This window comes from Ambystoma mexicanum, chromosome 14, assembly GCF_040938575.1.
Source record: "Ambystoma mexicanum isolate Mex_15411 chromosome 14, UKY_AmexF1_1, whole genome shotgun sequence".
NCBI classification, from domain to species: Eukaryota; Metazoa; Chordata; class Amphibia; order Caudata; family Ambystomatidae; genus Ambystoma; species Ambystoma mexicanum.
The window spans coordinates 647520789-647540200 of NC_090940.1; the positions used below are offsets into that span (position 1 = coordinate 647520789).

General features: G+C 46.5%; 1 protein-coding gene across 1 annotated transcript in view; it reads right to left on the bottom strand.

The window, feature by feature from the left end:
* AKT1 (AKT serine/threonine kinase 1) overlaps positions 1-19412 on the bottom strand; it is a 397239-nt gene that overhangs the window by 111869 nt on the left and 265958 nt on the right. The window contains exons 4-7 of the mRNA XM_069638151.1: positions 10667-10778; positions 9623-9770; positions 4255-4386; positions 4087-4152 (exon numbers count right to left, since the gene is read on the bottom strand). Coding sequence (XP_069494252.1) covers positions 4087-4152; positions 4255-4386; positions 9623-9770; positions 10667-10778 — 458 coding nt within the window. The remainder of the gene's footprint in view (positions 1-4086; positions 4153-4254; positions 4387-9622; positions 9771-10666; positions 10779-19412) is intronic.

A 19412-nucleotide genomic window follows, 5' to 3' on the forward strand; every position in this document is an offset into this window, starting at 1 on the left:
AAGCGAGTGCGGAGTCCTGCAAGATTCCCCTGCATACACAAAAGGTACCAGGGGGGACTGGAGGCCCCTGGACAGCAGTATATGAGTGGAGAATGGGACGGGAAACAATCCGTAAACCAGCCTAACTGGAGTTGTGAGGGGCCAATAAAGAACCTGACGAATAACCCTGTATGGAAAGTAAAGAGAGACTGGAAACTAATGCCCTGGAAAGAAGGGAAGGCCTGTGAGTACAGGGTGGAAAAGTGCAGCGAACACGCCACCAACACATGTAATACGTGTTGTGAGATAATACTGTCAAGTGAACAGTATAAGAGAAGTAATAATCCAATACAGAGAAGCCAGGAGAGGGAGAGACTAACATTGGATAAAATCATATCAAACCAAGAAGAGGTTGATTTTAAAGATTGTGAGGGATATACGATCAAAGACCAGAATGGGAGACAGTGTCTCCAGGAAAGCGGTCATAACCGTATCACTAAAGAGAGTTCAAGGTCCAGGAATGTTTTGGAACAAGAGCTCAAAGGAGATATCAAGAGATTATCCAATAAGATTTTCTTAAGAAATGTATGTTTTTTTTTTTTTTTTTTTTTTTTTATTTACTTGTCTATAATCAACAGAAAAGTTTGATTTTTACAAGAGATCATATCTCATATCTCAGATATGAATAGATCGTTAGAACTGTTAAGTTGCAGAACAGGTAAGATCAGAATGAAAGAAGAAAAAGAAGAGGAAGAAGACAGTGCAACATGAAGGGAAGAAGAGATGAAATGTCCGACTGCATCGTGGAGGTTTTGTTAAGTGGAACCAGATGCGGAACCACTCTCTGACGCTCGCTTAAGAGCTGCCTCCAAAATCTTTATCGCCGCGGTTGCCCATTTAGTTTTTTCGCCTGCAACCAGTCTACACCACCATGTTTCTTCTTCTCGGAGTGGCGCGTCATGCATTAGTGGTAGCATAAAAGCTTCACGTAAATATGCTGTATTCGCACAATTTAAAAGTAAGTGTTTTACAGTTTCCTCCACTTTGGGCTCTGAGCATAGTCTGCATGTTTTTATGGTCGATTTTGACCGGATCGCTTTAATTTCCTGAGTTAGCATGAGATTTAGCCTCAATTTCATGAAGTTCTTCTGTAGCCTTTTGTCAGGGAATTTTATGCAATAGTTCAGCGGTCTATTCAGCTTGTTTGTAGTTGGCGGCAAGTGGGTGAGTAATTTATTTGCCGTAGCTGCCTCGCATGTTTGTATCCAGTCCTCCTGGGCAATTTTTCTCTTTAGCTTGGCAGGATTGTGGATTAGGTCTTCTGATGAGCAAGCCAAATCAGCTAGATTTTCCTGTAATTCTCGTTCCCATTTCTTCAGGGCGATGCAGTGGCCTTGGGTAAGTTCCTTCTGAATTGCTTTAAATAAAGGTAAAGCGTCTGGAGAAATTATTTTACACAGAAGTCTCATTTGGCTTTGCTTGACCGACGCTTTCATCGATAGGAGGCCCAAATCCCGCCTGATAGCTGAGATAGATGTTGATTTTGGAAGGCCCAGTACTGCTTTCCACAAAAAGCCTTCCAATTTCGGCCATATCGAGTCTTGGATGTTTAGTGCTGAATCCATTGCATAGGTCATTGATGGGACCACCTTCTGTTTATAGAATTGTATCGCTGGCAGAAGAGAAAATTTTCCATATTTCCGATCAACAAGTTTGGTCTGAGTGGTTAATGATTTTATTTTCAGCCACAAGGCCAGACGTGCGGCTTTTTCTGACCGCGTTGCATCGAACATTATTCCTAAGTATTTTATACTAGGGACTGTTTCAATTTTCTTGTTGTTCAGAAACCAGCGGTCGTTGCTGCGTGTAGATTGGCGGGTTTTCCCCATGATCAGAATCTTAGATTTGGCGATGTTTATTTCCAAATCGTTCTCCTCAACATATTTGGCCAGATTGTTAAGTTGACGCTGGAGCCCAATTTGTGTCTGATCCATAAGGATTAGATCGTCCGCGTAGAGTAGTCTAGATATTGCCATGTTTCCTACTTTTGGCGGAAAGACTCTTAGCGCCGTTTGGGTGTGTTGGTAATCACCCAAAAATGCTATGAAGAGGGCTGGGGCAAGCGGGCATCCCTGCTTCACGCCTCGTTCCGATGGAAATTGCGCTGACATCAGGCCTTGTTTATTGAGGCGAACTCTCAGCTTTGTGTTCGTATGTAGAGCGATCATCGGTCCTAAAATTTCTTCCGGACAATTCCAGTTTGATAATTTTGACCAGAGCTTCCGTCGCCCAACTCTGTCGAAAGCCTGCGTCAGATCAACGAATGCTATGAATACTTTCGGTGCACCGTTCTTCACGTTTTCCTTTATGATATTCAGTATCATAATGTTTATAATTGTACTCGCGTTTTTCACAAAGCCTGTTTGAAGTTCGTCGAGGCATGGTGCAGTTCTTGCCCACCCGTGGAAGCGCGAGCGGAGAAGAGTTGCGAAGATCTTGCCCATGATGTCTAACAGGGCTATTGGTCTATAATTCGCTGGATTGTCTCTGCTTCCCTTTTTGAAGATTGGCACTATCAGTGCTTCCGTCCATGTTCTGGGGATCTGTTTCTTTACCTGGCATTCGTTGAAAATTTTGGATATTAGTAAGGACCATTCTTTGGGATGTTGCTTTAAGTCCATATTTGTTAAACCGTCGGGGCCCGGTGCAAATGTATGTTTGAAAGTAAGACATTTCTATAAAAAGAATACAAGGAGACAAGAAAAGATGGGGAGAACAGAGACATTCTTATGGTCTACTTCAGAGCTGTTCATATTAGTGGTTGGGTCATATAGAGTTAGGTTTGTAGCGATTTGGACATTCCCGACGACAGGCAAGCATCTTAGTTATTTAGCTAGGTAGGGTAATCCCTTTAGTGATAGGGAAAGGTAGCTCTTTTTCTTATAGTTTAAATAAAAGTACCCTAAAGAATGTCCTTAACATGTCCGACTCCTCCTTCCGACCCCCCACAGTGTTCACTCAGAACTGCTCCAAACCTTGGCCATCCTTAGATAATTAAGGATGTGAACCAGGCCGAAAGTAGGAGTTAAACCACTTTATAAATGCAGACTTGGTCATAAAAATATGCATTATATGAACAACACCTAATTTGATTTTCAAAACTTGGCGACATGTTCTCAAGAAATGAATTTCCAATGTTTAGTTCACCTTAGATGTTACAAATGTGGAACAATTTGGGGGCACATAATAAAACAATATTTGGTGTTTTATATAGTACCACATAGCACCCATTCACGTTTCTTAGCGCTTGCTAACCGGTGTTACTAATTACTGTCATCATTACCCACATGTGCTACTACTCAATTTACGACCTTGGAATAATTAGTTGGCCTGCAGGAGTGTGGAACCCTTGGGTAAGCGGCACCCATCTGCTCCCAAATAGTTGGCTGCCGCCATTAATTACTATCAAACAAGTTTAAATGTGGTCACTAGCTAGTTTGAACAGGGTCTGTAGGTTTACGTTTAATTCAGTGTGTTGGTCAAACAGCACAATAGCACTTATATGTATTTCAGTGAGAAATATTACAATTTCTGCGACGTGTCCGCACTTACACCCTCGTTACCCATCTTTATAAGCGTAGGGACCGAGTAACAAGGACTGTCCTTCTAAAAAGACCATTCAGGGTTCTGGCTGCAGTTACTCAAAGCAGAATTTCTTGCTGAGCTCACAGTATAGACACATACAAAGGAAATCATTCAGAGGTCAGGAGATGGATAGCTCCCATCTACACAGTGGAAGCCAACCTTTAAGGTGGTGGGACTTCACATAAAGTGGCTCTGCATATAAGCTTCTCATTTCCCCCCCTCAATTCTTTTATGTAGCGCTCTAAATCCAGGCGTATGTATTTAAGACAACGCGGGGAGAATAAAGGGACGTTGCTGACAGGCAGTCTCAGACGGCGCTTAGCACACATGAACCCGTCATTCCACATCACAACACGCTTGGTGGCAACATTAGCACTTTCTATAGTCAATACTGCTATACACCCACTCAATGGATGACGTAACCAAGCACCAAAATAGAAGAAAATAGGATTGGAAACTTACAGTTAGGAAAGGGTGCCTAGAATTCTGCAAAACGCGGTTTTCCGTGAGTGTGTGGGCTACTTCATCCTAAAACAGGCAAAGATAAGTTTCAGAGATAAGATGGTAAATCAGCAATGCGAAGCAACAGTGTTATTTAAAAAGTGAAAAGGGGTACAAGCTTGAACCCACCTTGGCAACAATGACTTCCTTCTTCAGAATTTTCATGGCATAATAGCGCCCAGTGGCTTTTTCTTTCACTAAAATCACCTTTCCGAAGGTGCCTTTCCCTAAGAGTTTAAGATATTCAAACTCATTCATAGTCTGCAAAAAGAAAATGAGATTCCAATGTATCGTCTACACAAAAGTAACATGTATTGGATGACAGATGCATTACGTGTGTGTCACATCGAAAGCCTTGTCAAATGGCTTTCCACCCAAGTCTACAAAACAAAGTAAAAGGTTAGCCCACACCATAAGGAACCAGGGTGCACAGCTTCAGCTTTCTGGGGAATGAAGGCTGTTCGCCAGGGGATCATGCCTCCAAGCACATAAACCATGGCTAAGAAAAGTAGGTGTGTATAATGGCATGGACGCGCCACACAAACTATGGAACTCATACTTCCACAGGAATTTCCAATGGTTAAGAAGCATTTGCTCAGTGATTTTCACCCCTGACTTTCTGGATTTCTCAGCATGTCCCCCTGAATGGGATTCAGGGACCGGTGTGAAATCAACCTGTGCATCACTGATACGAGGGGCATCGTGATACGCCTTTTTAGTTTGAGCAAGTTGATCTCGGCCAAGGTTAGTTGGGCGGGCATTCCAGCGGGTGAAGTTCTCCCTCCATATTTATTTGTACTTGTATTTATTTATTTGTAAAGCGCAGCCAAGCCCAGAGGCTAGATTGTACCTGATCAGCTGGCCGTGCAGTAGGTTCCTATTAGATTATTGTAAATGTCTGCCAGGATAAGTATGAAAAACCCTAAAAAGATAACCTGGTTACATGTGAACGTGCACAACAGCCCATCTTGCCTTCACCGGAATTGAAGCAAATTTAAACGTTGATGTAGAAGAAAAGAAGACAGGGTTCACCTCACGGAGAAAGGTCACTGTTGACTATTTGGAGGTGGTTTCTTCTCCATACCCACGGAGAAGGCTCGAGGAACAGGCAGAGCAGAAATATTCTCAATGTACAGTGCCACACGATTCCTCTTCCAGACCATTTCCCCTTTTATAAGGCCGATTTTTATGCAACTCTCTGTTCAGGGTAGTACAACATTAAGGTGGGGCAAGTACACCCAACCCAAAAGGGAAGCCAACCCCCTCTTAGCGTAGGTAGAGTGGCAGAGCAGTCAGGCTAAACTCAAGGGAGGGGAAGTAGGCTGCCACAAAGGTCCATAGAATTATCCACGCAAAATACACCATCATAGTATACTAAAGAAAATACACCATTACTTTTATTATGGGAGAGTAGCTTCCAATATCTAGCCCCTAAACACTGAAACTCCCTCCCGCTCAGCATCAAAAAAGAGGAAACCTTCTCTTGCTTTAAAAAAAACTGCAAAAAACGTGGTTATTTAACCAATACCAATGAAGTTGCATTCTCAGAACGTGTAAATAAAGCTGCTCATTGTTGTACAAGCGCCTGTTGTAAATATTCTTTATCATTGCATCTATGTTGAAATTGTTTCTGGGCGTGTAATAAATAAATAAATAAATAAGTAAGTAGGTAAGTAAGTAAGTAGGTAAGTAAGTAGGTAAGTAAGTAAGTAAGTAAGTAAGTAAGTAGGTAAGTAAGTAAGTAGGTAAGTAAGTAAGTAGGTAAGTAAGTAAGTAGGTAAGTAAGTAGGTAAGTAAGTAAGTAGGTAAGTAAGTAAGTAGGTAAGTAAGTAGGTAAGTAAGTAAGTAGGTAAGTAAGTAAGTAGGTAAGTAAGTAGGTAAGTAAGTAAGTAGGTAAGTAAGTAAGTAGGTAAGTAAGTAAGTAAGTAGGTAAGTAAGTAGGTAAGTAAGTAAGTAAGTAGGTAAGTAAGTAGGTAAGTAAGTAAGTAGGTAAGTAAGTAAGTAAGTAAGTAAGTAGGTAAGTAAGTAAGTAAAGTGGTTGTTCATGTGTATACCTATACACAAAAGTGCACCTTAGAGTCAATGCGCAACCTGGAGGGAGGAAACATTTTTCTAAAGCACTGCCATTGGCCACTAAAAGGTGAGATATTTTTAGTCCGACAGCACCAAATCATTTAAACGTCTGGGGAAATAGTGTCAATAGAAAGCGTTGCATTGAAATCAAGCATTTACATTTGCATAAGTAGAAAAAAGGGTGTTAGAAATGCTTATAAAATCACAGGTGCAACCTAAAAGTGTAGTCCTTAGCCTAAATGTCCCTGAACCTCAACTGGATCCAGGAAAAATAGGGAGGACAGGATCAACTGGAATTCCGTGTGCATGGGGAAAATGCAGGTAGAGCTCAGCTTTACCCCACAGGTGCAGATCCGGTGACAAACAACCCAAAGAGACAATAGATGAGATCCCAGAGAGCTCCAGAAAGGGGTTCGAGGACCAGCTGCCCCAAATGAACATGCAGCATAGGAGCCCCAATACAAGCCAATAGAGAGATGCGATGGAGACCCACTGGTGGAAAGACTCAACCCTGGGACCCATGAGGGTAGGCACTGTGAATACCCAACCCCAATTTCCCTGAGGCGAGTACCCATGGTGTTCGTTCCTGAAAAGATGGTTCCATGAAAGCAACAAAAGAAACAGGAGTGCAACACTTCTTTTCTAAATGCGGTTTACAGGCTCCGAACAGACAGAGACTTGAACCTTGGACCAAAGATGTCCCAGAAGCAGGCGACAAAGAATACTGTGGGGTGAGCCAGGACAGTCCCAAAGAGTAGATGAGGTATGTGAAGGTCTCTTCCAGGTGACGGCAGCAGGCTACACCAAGGCAGAATGACCTCTGCAATAATTCTGCAAGTTGGCAATAAAATGACCTGGAGATGGTTCCAAAAAGGAACGCCTGGCCCACCACACGAGGGGGGGCTGGCTGGAGGATGGAGAAGGCCCAGCATCCATCAATCCCATCCGGAGATCAGTACCGGACACAGGGCTCTTAGAGTTCCAAAAGAAAAGCCAGCCGATTTGGGTGGCTCCTAAAACTTTCACTCATTCAAGAACCATCCCCACAGGATGGGATATGGCCCGCCCATGGCCAAGAACTGGTATATACAAGTTCAAACCACTATAGAGGGTGCATGGCTGGGCTCACAAACAGCCCACATGTGCACCAGGCAAATCTTAGGCCAGCCTGATGGTTTTCTGAAGAAAGGGAAGTCTCTAAAACAAAATGGAAGTGAGTAGGGTGGAAAAGGTTATTTAGCACCTTAATACCTACCAAAAAGGTACATTTGGCTACTCATGTGTTAGATCCACTTGTACTACTGGTGAAGTCACAACTAAATAGTAGCTGCCGCCAGCCTACACAGTAAAACCAATGTAGGGTGATTTACTCACCATTGGGCCGTAATTAGATGCTTAAAAGGCATCCCTGTCCCGGGAGCATTATGGGCAACCATGGGACCATATGCTTAAAAGGCATCCCTGTCCCGGGAGCATTATGGGCAACCATGGGACCATATGCTTAAAAGGCATCCCTGTCCCGGGAGCATTATGGGCAACCATGGGACCATATGCTTAAAGTGAGTCAAAAAGGGTTGCAGTGGCAGAGGGACTTCAGCAGAAGTCCATATGACCACTAAAATAGGTCAGTGACCCACAAAAGCAAAAAGGCCAAAAGTAGAGGGGACCTTAAAAAGCACCTACAACATTCCCCAAAATGTACTTCTGTCTGAATACTAACTGCGCCGCAATTTAAATTAACTTAAATTGATATTTTATTTCTATCGCGCTCATACACAAGTGTTTCGGAGCGCGACAAGACAAGGGAGGGGAACAGGGGAGAGAACAAAACAGCGATCTTACTAGGCCCAGTGACATTGAGAACGCGCAAGTGCATGGGGGAGGGGGAGAGGAAAAGTGCAAGGATGGGGCGAGAGGTGGAATGTGCGGAGCAAAAGGAGAACAGAATAAATAATAATAAATTAATTCAATAATAAAAGCAACAAAAGTGGTAGTGCAGCCAGAAAGTGACAAGTGCTGAGTTTAAGGCAGGTAGGTCAGATAAGTGCAGGAAGAAAGAGGGGGATGACTGTATGGGTACAGATACAGACCCCTGTGCAAGGGGTGGCCAGGTGCACGGTGCCAAGGGAGACCAGATCAGCAGGGGAGAGGGGAGGCCAAGGCAGAAGCAAAGAGGAAGGTATTGAGGTGCTTCTGGAACCGGAGATGGTTCTCCTCAAGTTTTAGAGTGGCAGGGAGGCTGTTCCAGAGGGAGGCCCCAGGCGAAGAGAGATCTACCCACAGCTTGTTTCTTTGAAAAACGACTGACCCTGAGGGAGTTGGAGGTAGAGGAGCGGAGTGCTCGAGCAGGGAGGTATTTGCGGAGGGATAACTGAAGGTATTTTGGACCCAGGCCCCAGAAAGCCTTGTGGACAATGTAGCAGGTTTTGAATTTAAAGACGTACAAAAATATGACTGGCTAAGAACATCTGGAATTTAGGCAACATTTTCATCTCTATATCTATATATATATGTTGCTTTGCAAAGGATTTTGCAATCTGCACTTGACAGATACCCAGGACAATTGGATAGTTATGATATAAATTTATCTTTCAAAGCCGATGTGGGACGAGCCAGTCACTTCTTCAGTGATAAGCATATGTGCTATCGAAGAGGAAATGATCTTGGCCAGGCTTGTGCTAGCTTATCAATGGAGCGCCGCAGGTTGACTATACTTCTAGCCGGGGCTACAGGAAGTATCACTTAGGATCCAGCAGACACTAACCAGCCAAAGAATATGACAAGTTAGTGGGGTTCATAGACTCGTTCAATGATAGGCCATACTGCCCCCCCCCTAATGTTACCCATCATTATAGTAACCTACTGGAACCACGTCACATACTGAAGAGTCTAAATTCAGGGCCTGGGAGGTCCTGATGGCAGTAGGACCTGCTTTGACATAGGATTCTGGGATTGAGCTGCCTGATCCAGGTGGAGAGAGTTTATTAGCTTAGCCTGCACAGTCTTAGGTGTCTGGCAGCACAGAGGTGGGCCCCCTGATAATGAAAACCACAAAGGAAACTGTGAAAAGATGGGCCTATCTCGCGGCAAACAGTCCGAATAATTGCAAGGATCCAGTCGAACGGCAAAAGCTTGAAATGTGTAGGCGCTTACGAGTTTTATCCAGAAAAGTGCTTTTTATTGGGGAAATATTGAACTATTTAAGCTCATTGATACTTTGAAAAGGAACCATGGTCATTCTGCCTTGACTACTCCCACACCATCTTATATATATACCATCTGCATACAGCATAGCACCTTTCAGATATGCTAAACGGAGCCCGATTTGTCCCCAGCCTTGATCCCACTATCAGTCTTTAAATACAGAAAAGGTATCGACAGATGACGATGGTTAGGAATATCACAGTGTTTTGGTGAGGCATACCACTTTGTGTTTTGGTTTGGTGAGCGCGACTTCCATTTCTTCGGCTCCCGAGTTATCACTTGGGGAGCCAGACCTGCACTCCATCATTTCCTCTTCCTGTTTCTTGAGGCTGTCGGCTACAGTCTGGATGACTTGTGTCCATTCTTCCCTAGGATGTCATAATCAAAAAAACAATGACATTAATCATGATGCGGCAACATCAAGTACAACTGACTTATATGTTGTGAAATGTGTCAATTATGTTTTTTTATTGATGGTTAATTGTGACGGCATCCAAGCACATGAACATTGTATGCACCTTGTTGCTATGATTAAGTATAGGAAAGGGAAAAAAACAAAATGGAAATGTACCACAAATGTTATGATTTTCAACTGATTTAGCAAACACACCTGATCATTTGCCCATAAAAAAACAGTGATGCCCTCTGAAAACTGAATATCATTTTGCAAATAAACCCTACCACCAACAACCTATAAGCTAAGATCAATCGAAGAATTGAAAACATGTGTACGAGTTGTTTACTGCAAATATGCCAATTCAAAAAGAATACCAGAATTTGAATCTGTTCTCTGTAACCTGAATCACAGTCCTTTCTCACCCACATCAAGAATTGCTTTTTTTAGAAATAGGGTCATTCTCGTTTCTACAGATTTACATGAGACAGAGGGCTCTTTGTACATCTTCTTCTCCTGACATTTGCTGTTTGCAAGTTGCACCAAATACAGCCACCGCAATTCCAACTGGGTCTGCAAATAGCCAGCAGAAAAACCTGGATCGCCTCTACTGGGATCTCGGGTTGACTTGTTTCGCTCTTCCTGCGCACAGGCTTATCGGTTTGAAAAGCCCGCCACACAGAGAAAGCCCAATGGTTTAAAATTCACTAGGGTTAGAGGCTTACTTGAGTCAAAGACACTGCTTGTCTGGTAACATTTCTATTTATTAATAGAACATAAGTGGAGCCATAACAATGGAAATTAAACAGAAGACTGAATGTGCAACTAGAGCCATACCAGTTAAAAGTATTAACTAGGAACGAAACCTACCTTTCCTCTGGAGAATCGACATGAAACGTTCGTTCAATTACTGTTGTCCACTGGAGACATCGAATGATGAATGTGTTGGGTTTGGGGCGCTCTGTCTTCATCAGCTGGCACTCTAGGGCATTCGAAGAAAGAAAAGTCACGCTAAGAACACACGAGTCTACAATAGTGTGCCTTTATTCTTTCTACAGTATCCCCCTCAAGGTGCTGGATATTGGACTGATATAGAACTGGATTACTGCGCGCTGCCTCGTCGCTCTCTGAAACACTTGTGTACGAGCGCGATACAAATAAAATATCAATATCAATTGACGAACCAATACAAAATATTGGTACAAATTGTTTCTCGAAATACTGCTGTGCGAGGCTAAACCAACTCCTGATACTCCACTACATGACATTTTTGGACTCCAACGATCAGCTGACAAAAATCTGCAGAATGTTTGCATCACAAATTGTTTTATTGCATTTGCTAATTAAATACATCAATGTATTGTTTATACAGGATCTGCAGACCCAGAAACAACTCAATCCCGATTCAGAGATGCTTATGTTAATGAGTGAAAAGCATCAGACGCCATGTGTCCACCTGATGTCACCCTGGCAGCTCTTTCTGCTCTTTTGCGATGATGGCGACACACAGGAGAAAAGATGTGCTTAAAACATATCCTATATCTGCTTCATTGCACTAGACCAATATTAAAAATATTCTGGCCAGCTGGCTTTCACACTAAAAAAGGCCTTTACAGATTATACATTTTAGTAACAATAGGTGAGATGAAACAAAGTGATGAGAAGTTATAAAATAGGGAAAGAAAGAGAAGGACTCAATGTGTAGGGGAAGAAACATTGGAGTTGGGGTTTAAGGTGGATTCCTTCCTGGGCAGTTAATTATTAAGAATCTTTTTGCAGATGCTGTTGACTAATCTCTTTAATTGAATGTAGATATGGCAGGCGTTACATAGCCAATATTAGTCTTTCTTGGCTTGTATCTGTTTAGAGTCACATTCTTTATATAGACCGCCAACAAGTGACTGCTCAGGAGTAGTGCAAGTTGGTTACTTCCAAAATAAAAGGGCGTTGATAGGGGCGTTCTTTCATACTAACCCTACTCTACGCATACGGCCACTCACAATCCCACGCATACGGCAACTCGCAATCCCACGCATACGGCCAATCACGATCCCAGGCATACGGCCACTCACGATCCCAGGCATATGGCCACTCACAATCCCACGCATACGGCCACTCACAATCCCACGCATACGGCCACTCACAATCCCACGCATACGGCCACTCATGATCCTTCACTCATCGACACCCTCGGATTCTTCCTTTTTCTGACATGAAGTGAACAGCACGAGTTGAGTAATGTAAGACTTTGGGGTATATCCGCTCCCATTTGGGGCAGAACAGTGGGTGCATGTGCTCTAATTAGAGGAAAGCCACAGAAGAACAAGTTACTTTCTTACCTGGTAACTTTCTTTCAATGGGATGTTCCTCCGACGTATTCCACATCTATGACAGTAATCACCACAGCTGTGCTGCTTCGGAAAAAATGTTCAGCGTCGGAGTCCTACGTCGATACGCTGTCCCTCGAGGGCCTCCGTCGAGAGCCAACGTCACCGGATATTATAAGTAGGATGCACGACGCCCGTAGCCTCAGTTCCGGTTTTTCCTCAAACGTGTTCACTTCGGTATGGAGGTGGGAAAAGAATTTAGAAGTTTAGAATGCCCAATCAAATGCAGAATAGAGGACCGCCTTGCCAAAGGCCAAATCTTGTCCATGGATAGAATCCAGGGAGTAGTGTTTTACAAAAGTATGGAAAGAGGCCCATGTGACTGCTTCACAAGTTTTACGAATGGGAACACCCCTTTGCAGAGCAGTCGAGGCAGCCACACCCCTAGTAGAATGGGCCCCTAAAATTACCGGAGGCTCATTACCCGCCAAACGATAACATTCAGAGATTGTCAAGATGATCTATCTGGACAAGGTCTGCTTAGTAACAGCTTGACCCAAACGCCTTCCAGCGTATCCTACAAAGAGCTGATCATCCACTCTGACCCGGGACAAGCGTGAGATGCAGAAACTTAAAGCTCTCCTAGGATCCAACCTATGGAGCCTCTCCTCTTCCTTACCAGGATGCGGAGGAGGATAGAATGCCGGAAGAATTACCTTCTGGCTCAAATGAAATTCAGACACAACCTTCGGAAGAAAAGAAGGACGAACCCTAAGGACAACCCTGTCCTTATGGAACACCGTGCAAGATGGCTTGGCGGATAATGCCTGCAACTCACTCACTCTGCGAGCGGAAGTAACCGCAACTAAAAATACAGTCTTAAATGACAACAGTCTCAATGGACAAGAATGTAAGGGCTCAAACGGAGCTCCCATCAGGAACTTTAAAACTAAGTTCAAATCCCAACCGAGGACCTGGAAAGGTGACGGTGGGAACATAGTGAGCCCTTTTAGAAACTGTGAAATCAAAGGAATCTTAAAATAAGAACACTCCTCAGACGAGCACTTAAATAGGGACAGCGTCGCCAGGTAACCCTTAATGGTACGCACTTGCAGGCCCTTGTGGGCTAACCAAAGCAAAAAAGACAGAACCACAGGAATGGCACATGTAAAAGGATCCACATTCTTAACTCTGCACCAGTCACAGAACTTTCTCCAATGGCAACGGTACAGGGACTTTGTTGCGGGCCTTCTGGCTGAAAGCAACACTTCCAAGTCTTCAGGGTGGTCCCAATCCATATACCTCAACCTTTCAGAAACCAAGCATGAAGGTTGAGAGACTTGACCTCTGCATGGAGAACCCGACCCCCCTCCCGTGAGAGCAGATCGCCTCGATAGGGAAGATGGCGTGGAGGGCAGATGGACATGTCGAGAAGGTCTGGGCACCACACTCTCCTGGCCCATGCCGGAGCAATGAGGATCATTCAGGAACCGAACCTCCGTAACCTCTGCAACACTTGCGGAATGACGGGGACTGGAGGCAACGCGTACAGCAGTGGGAAGGACCACTCCACTCCGAAGGCATTCCCTAAGACTCCTCTTGGAGGAAATTCCCGCGGGCAGAATCTTTCGCACTTCTGGTTGACACTGGTGACAAAGAGATCCACTTGTGGGGTCCCCCAAAGGGTGCAGATCCCAAAGATAACTTCCTGAGCCAGCTCCCACTCGTGAGAGATCGTGCTCTGTCTGCTCAGAGCATCCGCCACCTCATTTCCGTCTCCGGCCAGATGAACTGCTGAGATCGAAATTTCCTGCTGGATGGCCCAGAACCAGAGCTGCATCGCCTCTCTGCACAGTGGAAGAGACCCTGCCCCGCCTTTTTGTTGAGGTAGTGCATGGCCACTTTGTTGTCTGTCAGAATCAGGACATTCTTCCCTCGCACAGTCGGCAGAAAAGCCTTCAGGGCTAGCCTGACGGCCCTCAGCTCCAACAGATTGATATGGAGTCTGGACTCCGACGGAGACCAACGACCGCTGACTGTCAACTCTTTGGCATGAGCTCCCCATCTCGTGAGGGATGCGTCCGTCACAATCATTACCTCCGGCCAGGGTAGCCAAAATAGAGCCCCCTTCATCAGATTGCCTTTGATGGCCCACCACAGAAGATCCTGGGCGACCGAGGGCGGCACCTGAACGGGATCCGACATCCTGCCGGAGGACTGTGACCACTGCATCTTGAGAGCCCTTTGCAGAGATCTCATCCGCAACATGGCCTCTGGCACCAGCAGAATGTAGGACGCCATGAGGCCGAGCAACCTCAAGAACTTGAACGCCGGGAGACTCTGGGCACGTTGAAACTTGTGCACCATCTGCAGAACGTGATGAGCCCTCACCTGGGGAGGCGAACATAGCCCCAGGGATGTGTCGAGCACTGCTCCGATGTACTGTAGCCGCTGGGTAGGTGTCAAGTGGGACTTCTTTAAGTTGAGGGAGAAGCCCAGCTTGTGAAGGGAGTGGCAGGTGACTGACAGATGATCCAGGACTTGCTCGGGAGAGCATGTTCTGATCAACCAATCGTCCAGATAGGGGGTAGACGTGAATCCCCCTTTTCCTGAGATACGCTGCCACCACCACCATGAGCTTGGTGAAGACCCTTGCGGCAGAGGTCAATCCGAACGGCAGGACACAAAACTGAAAATGCAAGTCGCCAACCGCGAACCTCAGGTACTTCTTGTGCTTGGGATGAATCAGTATATGAAAGTAAGCATCCTTGAGGTCGAGAGACACCAACCAGTCCTGAAGTTGAAGGGCCTGGAGGACTTGAGAGAGAGTAACCATCTTGAACTTGTCCTTCCTGAGGAGCTTGTTCAAACCACGCAACTCCATGATGGGTCACCTCAATCCCCTGTCTTTTTTCGGGATAAAAAAATAAGGGGAATACCATCCCTTGTTCCTCTCCGCTACAGGCACCAGTTTTATGGCGCCTTTCTCCAGCAGGGATTTGATTTCCTGCGCAAGGAGCGGATCCGGACTCTTCAAAGAGAGCTTCCCCGGTGGATTGTCGTGAGGCCTCTGCCGGAAAGGAAGACAGTAGCCGTGGGCTAAGATCTCCACAACCCACACATCTGAAGTAATGGCACGGCATTCTACAAGATGCTGCGCCAGCCTTCCCCCAACCGGCGAACCATGGGACATGGCCTCATGACTGAGCTGAAGCGGCTGTGGCAGTGCCTGAGGGCAAAGAGGCAACTGCCCGAGCGGCTTTGGCACCTCGAGTACCTTGTTTTCCACCTCTGCTACTCCTACGTTGGCCCCTTTGACTGGCAGCTCCCCTCGATCAACCAAAGGAAGAGTAGTATCAAAAGGAACCTCCCCTCCATTGCTGTCCCCTAGGATGAAAAGGCAGAGGTTGACGTACTGCAGTGCTCAACGAATTCGCTGCAGCTTTGGAGGTCTGCAACCTCTCAAGGCTCTCGTCAGCCTTGCTGCCAAAAAGATGGTCACTGTCAAAGGGCATGTTGAGAAGCCGGGACTGTACATCAGGAGCAAACCCCGACTTCCGCAACCACGCAAACCTACGCATCACGGTGCTCGCCACCATGGACCGGCTGACACAGTCTGCCACGTCCAGAACCAACTGAACGGATTCACACATAGCATCCTTGCCATCCTGAACGAGGGCAAGAAAACCATCCCATTCCTCCCCTTCGGGAATATGTTCAGCCGCCAAAGAAACACAATTCCACAGAGTGTGAGTGAATCTTGCCAAGGCACAAACGGAGTTGGCTGCCTTCAAAGCCATACCCCCAGATGAAAACACTTTCTTTGCCCAACCGTCAAAGCGCTTGTCGTCCCTATCCAGAGGGATGGTAGGGTAAGCAGCCTGCTTTGCTGGGGCCGTAGCCGCCTGCACCCCCAAACTCTCCGGAGTGGGGTGCAAAGACAAGTAGCCGGTGTCGCCACTGGCTGGACGGTGTTTTTTCGTAGCGACTTATTCACTGCCGGGAGACTCTCCGGAGCAGTCCAAGCCGCCGCCACCCTTCTTTGTAAGGCCATATGAAATGGCAGCACCGGGTCAGTAGGTGGACCTTCGTCCAAAATATCTGTCAGGTCATCCTGCAGAAAATCCACAGGTGGAGCAGACCACCCCAAGTACTCCATCACCCTCGACATGAGACTCCTGTACAACGACTCAGCGTGTGTACCAAGCTCAGGCCTGCCAAACTCAACCTCCGGAGAGGTGTCCAGACCACTGGCGTCATGTAAGGATTGACGCAGGTCTTCCATCTGGATAGGACCTGATAACAGGTCATCAGGAACCTCAGGAGGAACAAATCCCTCTACATCTAACCCTTCATCCCCCTCTGAGATGTAATCCAAAGGCTGGAATAAAACCCTGGAGGAAGGTACAGAAAAAGGCTCAAACACAGGCCTCACTGATTTACTCAGGGCCTTCCTCTGGGTTTCCACCAGTCTCCGGGGCACCTCCGATAAACCCTCCTCAAAAGGCGTCGACGGACTCAGCGTCTACGTCGAGCGAGGCGACAACGGCTTCGAGGCCAGAGACCCGAGCATGTCCTTCGACGGCCTCGGCGCCGTTGGCATCCTCGGAGGCTCAAGAGAGCCCCTCGATGGACATGGCGCCAATGGTGTCGATGCTTTCTTAGAAGGCCTCACAGGCTCCAACGGTCTCGAGGGTGATGAGGACCGGGACCTGGAGCGGGCATGGCTAGAGCGATCTACCTTGTCCGATCGGGACCTCGACGGCTCCCGATGATCGCGCCGACCTCCCGAGCCTGAAGGCGTGCGAGTGAAGGCCATAGCGCGTTCCTTGCCGGCTTCTCTCGAAGGCACGGACGGAACAGAGCCCTGCGATTCGAAAAAAATCGCCATCATCTCCTTGCGAAATGCGTTCCATTCCGCCGGAGATTAATGCTTGTTGGGACAAGCTAACCGCCGTCTGGCGGAGTCCTGGGACGAGGACGGGGATGGCGACCGGTGACAGCGCTTCAGAGAGTGCCTATAAGAGGCAGAGGAATGGCGGGAATCACTCCGGGACCAAGACCCCATGGACTTACGCCGACGTGGAGAGTCGCCCCTCGAATCGTCGGTTGAAAGCCAAGCGGATTTCGACTTATGGGGTTTGGAAACCCTACCTACAGATAGCTTCTTCTTCCGCTCCCACAAGACCTTCGACGTCAAAGGCTGGCATTCATCGCAGTCATCGGTGGCGTGGTCCTCGTCGAGGCACCACACGCAGACGTTGTGCGGGTCCGTAAGCGACATCTTGGAACCGCAGTCGTGGTACTTCTTGAAGCCCGACCTCGGGGTAGAAGAAGACGAAGACATGATTCTCACAATAAACCAATAACGAAGAACCGATTCAACAGGAGAAGAACTGAGGTGCGCTGAGATTCCGAAGCGAACACGTCGCGGAAAAAACGAAACTGAGACTACGGGCGTCGTGCGTCCTACTTATAACATCCGGTGATGTCGGCTCTCGACGGAGGCCCTCGAGGGACAGCGTATCGACGTCATCGAAGTAGGACTCCGACACTGACATTTTTTTCCGAAGCAGCACAGCTATGGTGATTACTGTCATAGATGTAGAATACATCGGAGGACACAATCCCTTCGAAATAAAGAAATACTTAGGGTGTAATGTTTGCTTTCTGAGGCTTCTGATTCTGTTTAGACTGACATGCTTTGGCCAGACTAGCGAGCAGTACCAGAGGAGGGCGGTGGGTGAGCTAAAGGAACAGTTCACAGTAAATGCTTAAGTACAGTCTGTCCCACTTATAAAGTATGACTACGCCTGTGTGGCCACACAACAGTGTTGTATGAACATAGTTTTGCTCAGTGGCTATGTTTTGTCTAAAGAGGGCATTGCTTTGTCTAAAGAGGGCATTACTGCCCCGCGCAAGTGCTCTCTCCCCTTTCATTTTTATGCCCTGGAAGAAAACATGTAATTCTATGGATTGACTCACATTACATTTTGAAATGAATTTTGAGGAAAACCAAGGATGCGGTCTGTGTTTGGTGGCACCTTGAAGACGAACTCTGTTTTGGCAGAGCTGAGTTTTAGGTATTTACAAGAGTGTGGGAGCCTGTGGCGAATCGTGGGATCACGCCACTTCTCGCCATGGAGGATCCCTGGCCAGTAAGGCTAGGGAGGTGAGGCCGCTACCCGATCTTCCCCCTAGTGGTGGTAAAAAGAAGGTGGACTTCCCTCATGTGGATGGTGACTCCCGTTCCATGGTGGAACTCCCTAACCCTCTTACCTTTGAGTCCCAGAAATCCCTCAGACCTGCATGAAAAGCCTCAGATGGTGCCACTGTATGTTATTGTGACACTCCTCCTTTTCTTCCTATAAATCCAAATTCAGTGTCTTATGGAAATATTGTGAAGAAGATTACAGGAGTTATACAAACTACTTCATGTGACTTCCAAAGTCATGAGAAGAGATGGCCCAGATGAAGATTGAAGAGTGCATCATCGATACAGACAAGGGACTTTGACATTGTGCTGGGGAGCACCCACCTACCAACCATAAAAACAGAGAAAGGACTGCCTGAAAGGGAACCAGGGAATCCAGAGGGAAGCCAGCATGAAGACAAACCTGCCCGGAAACCTCAAACCCAGTAACTAAGACGCAAGACGAAGAAACCAGTCCTCGGTCGAGAGAACGTGGCTGGAAAGTCAGAGGAAGTCTCGTCAGCTAGGAGGCCTGATCATTGCTGAAGTGCTAATCCGGTGAACAGTGGCGTGACTTCATCAATGTGGACCGGTTGGTCCCTTAACGCTGATACCGCTGAACCAGAGGCCCTGTAAAACCGAAGCGGGGTAGAGAGAAGCGAGGAAAAGAGGGGCGAAGACCAATTAATGCAGAAGAGTAGCCCCAACGACTCAGAAAGAACCAGTGATTTGGTCCCAGGAAGAAAGAGGTAACACCATAGCCCCGGTAGGTGCTTGGGGGAGGATAGCGAAAACATCAAGAGGATCGTCTCAGTAATTGGTGTGAAGCTGATCAAGCATCAGGAGGGATCTCCCTCGTCACAGTGGTTGGTGGAGAAGTGGTAATAGTGACATTGTCAGTGAGAAGTGCTTCAGGCGTGATCTCCCTCATCTCAATAATTGGGGTACAGCTAACAATGCATTGGGAGTAATCTCCTTCCTCCCAGTTACTTTTGCAAAGTTGATCCAAGCATCAGTAGTGACCTCGCTCATCTCAGTAACTGGTGTAAAGCCTACCAAAGCCTCGGGAGTGATCTCCCTCGTCCTGGTGATTTTG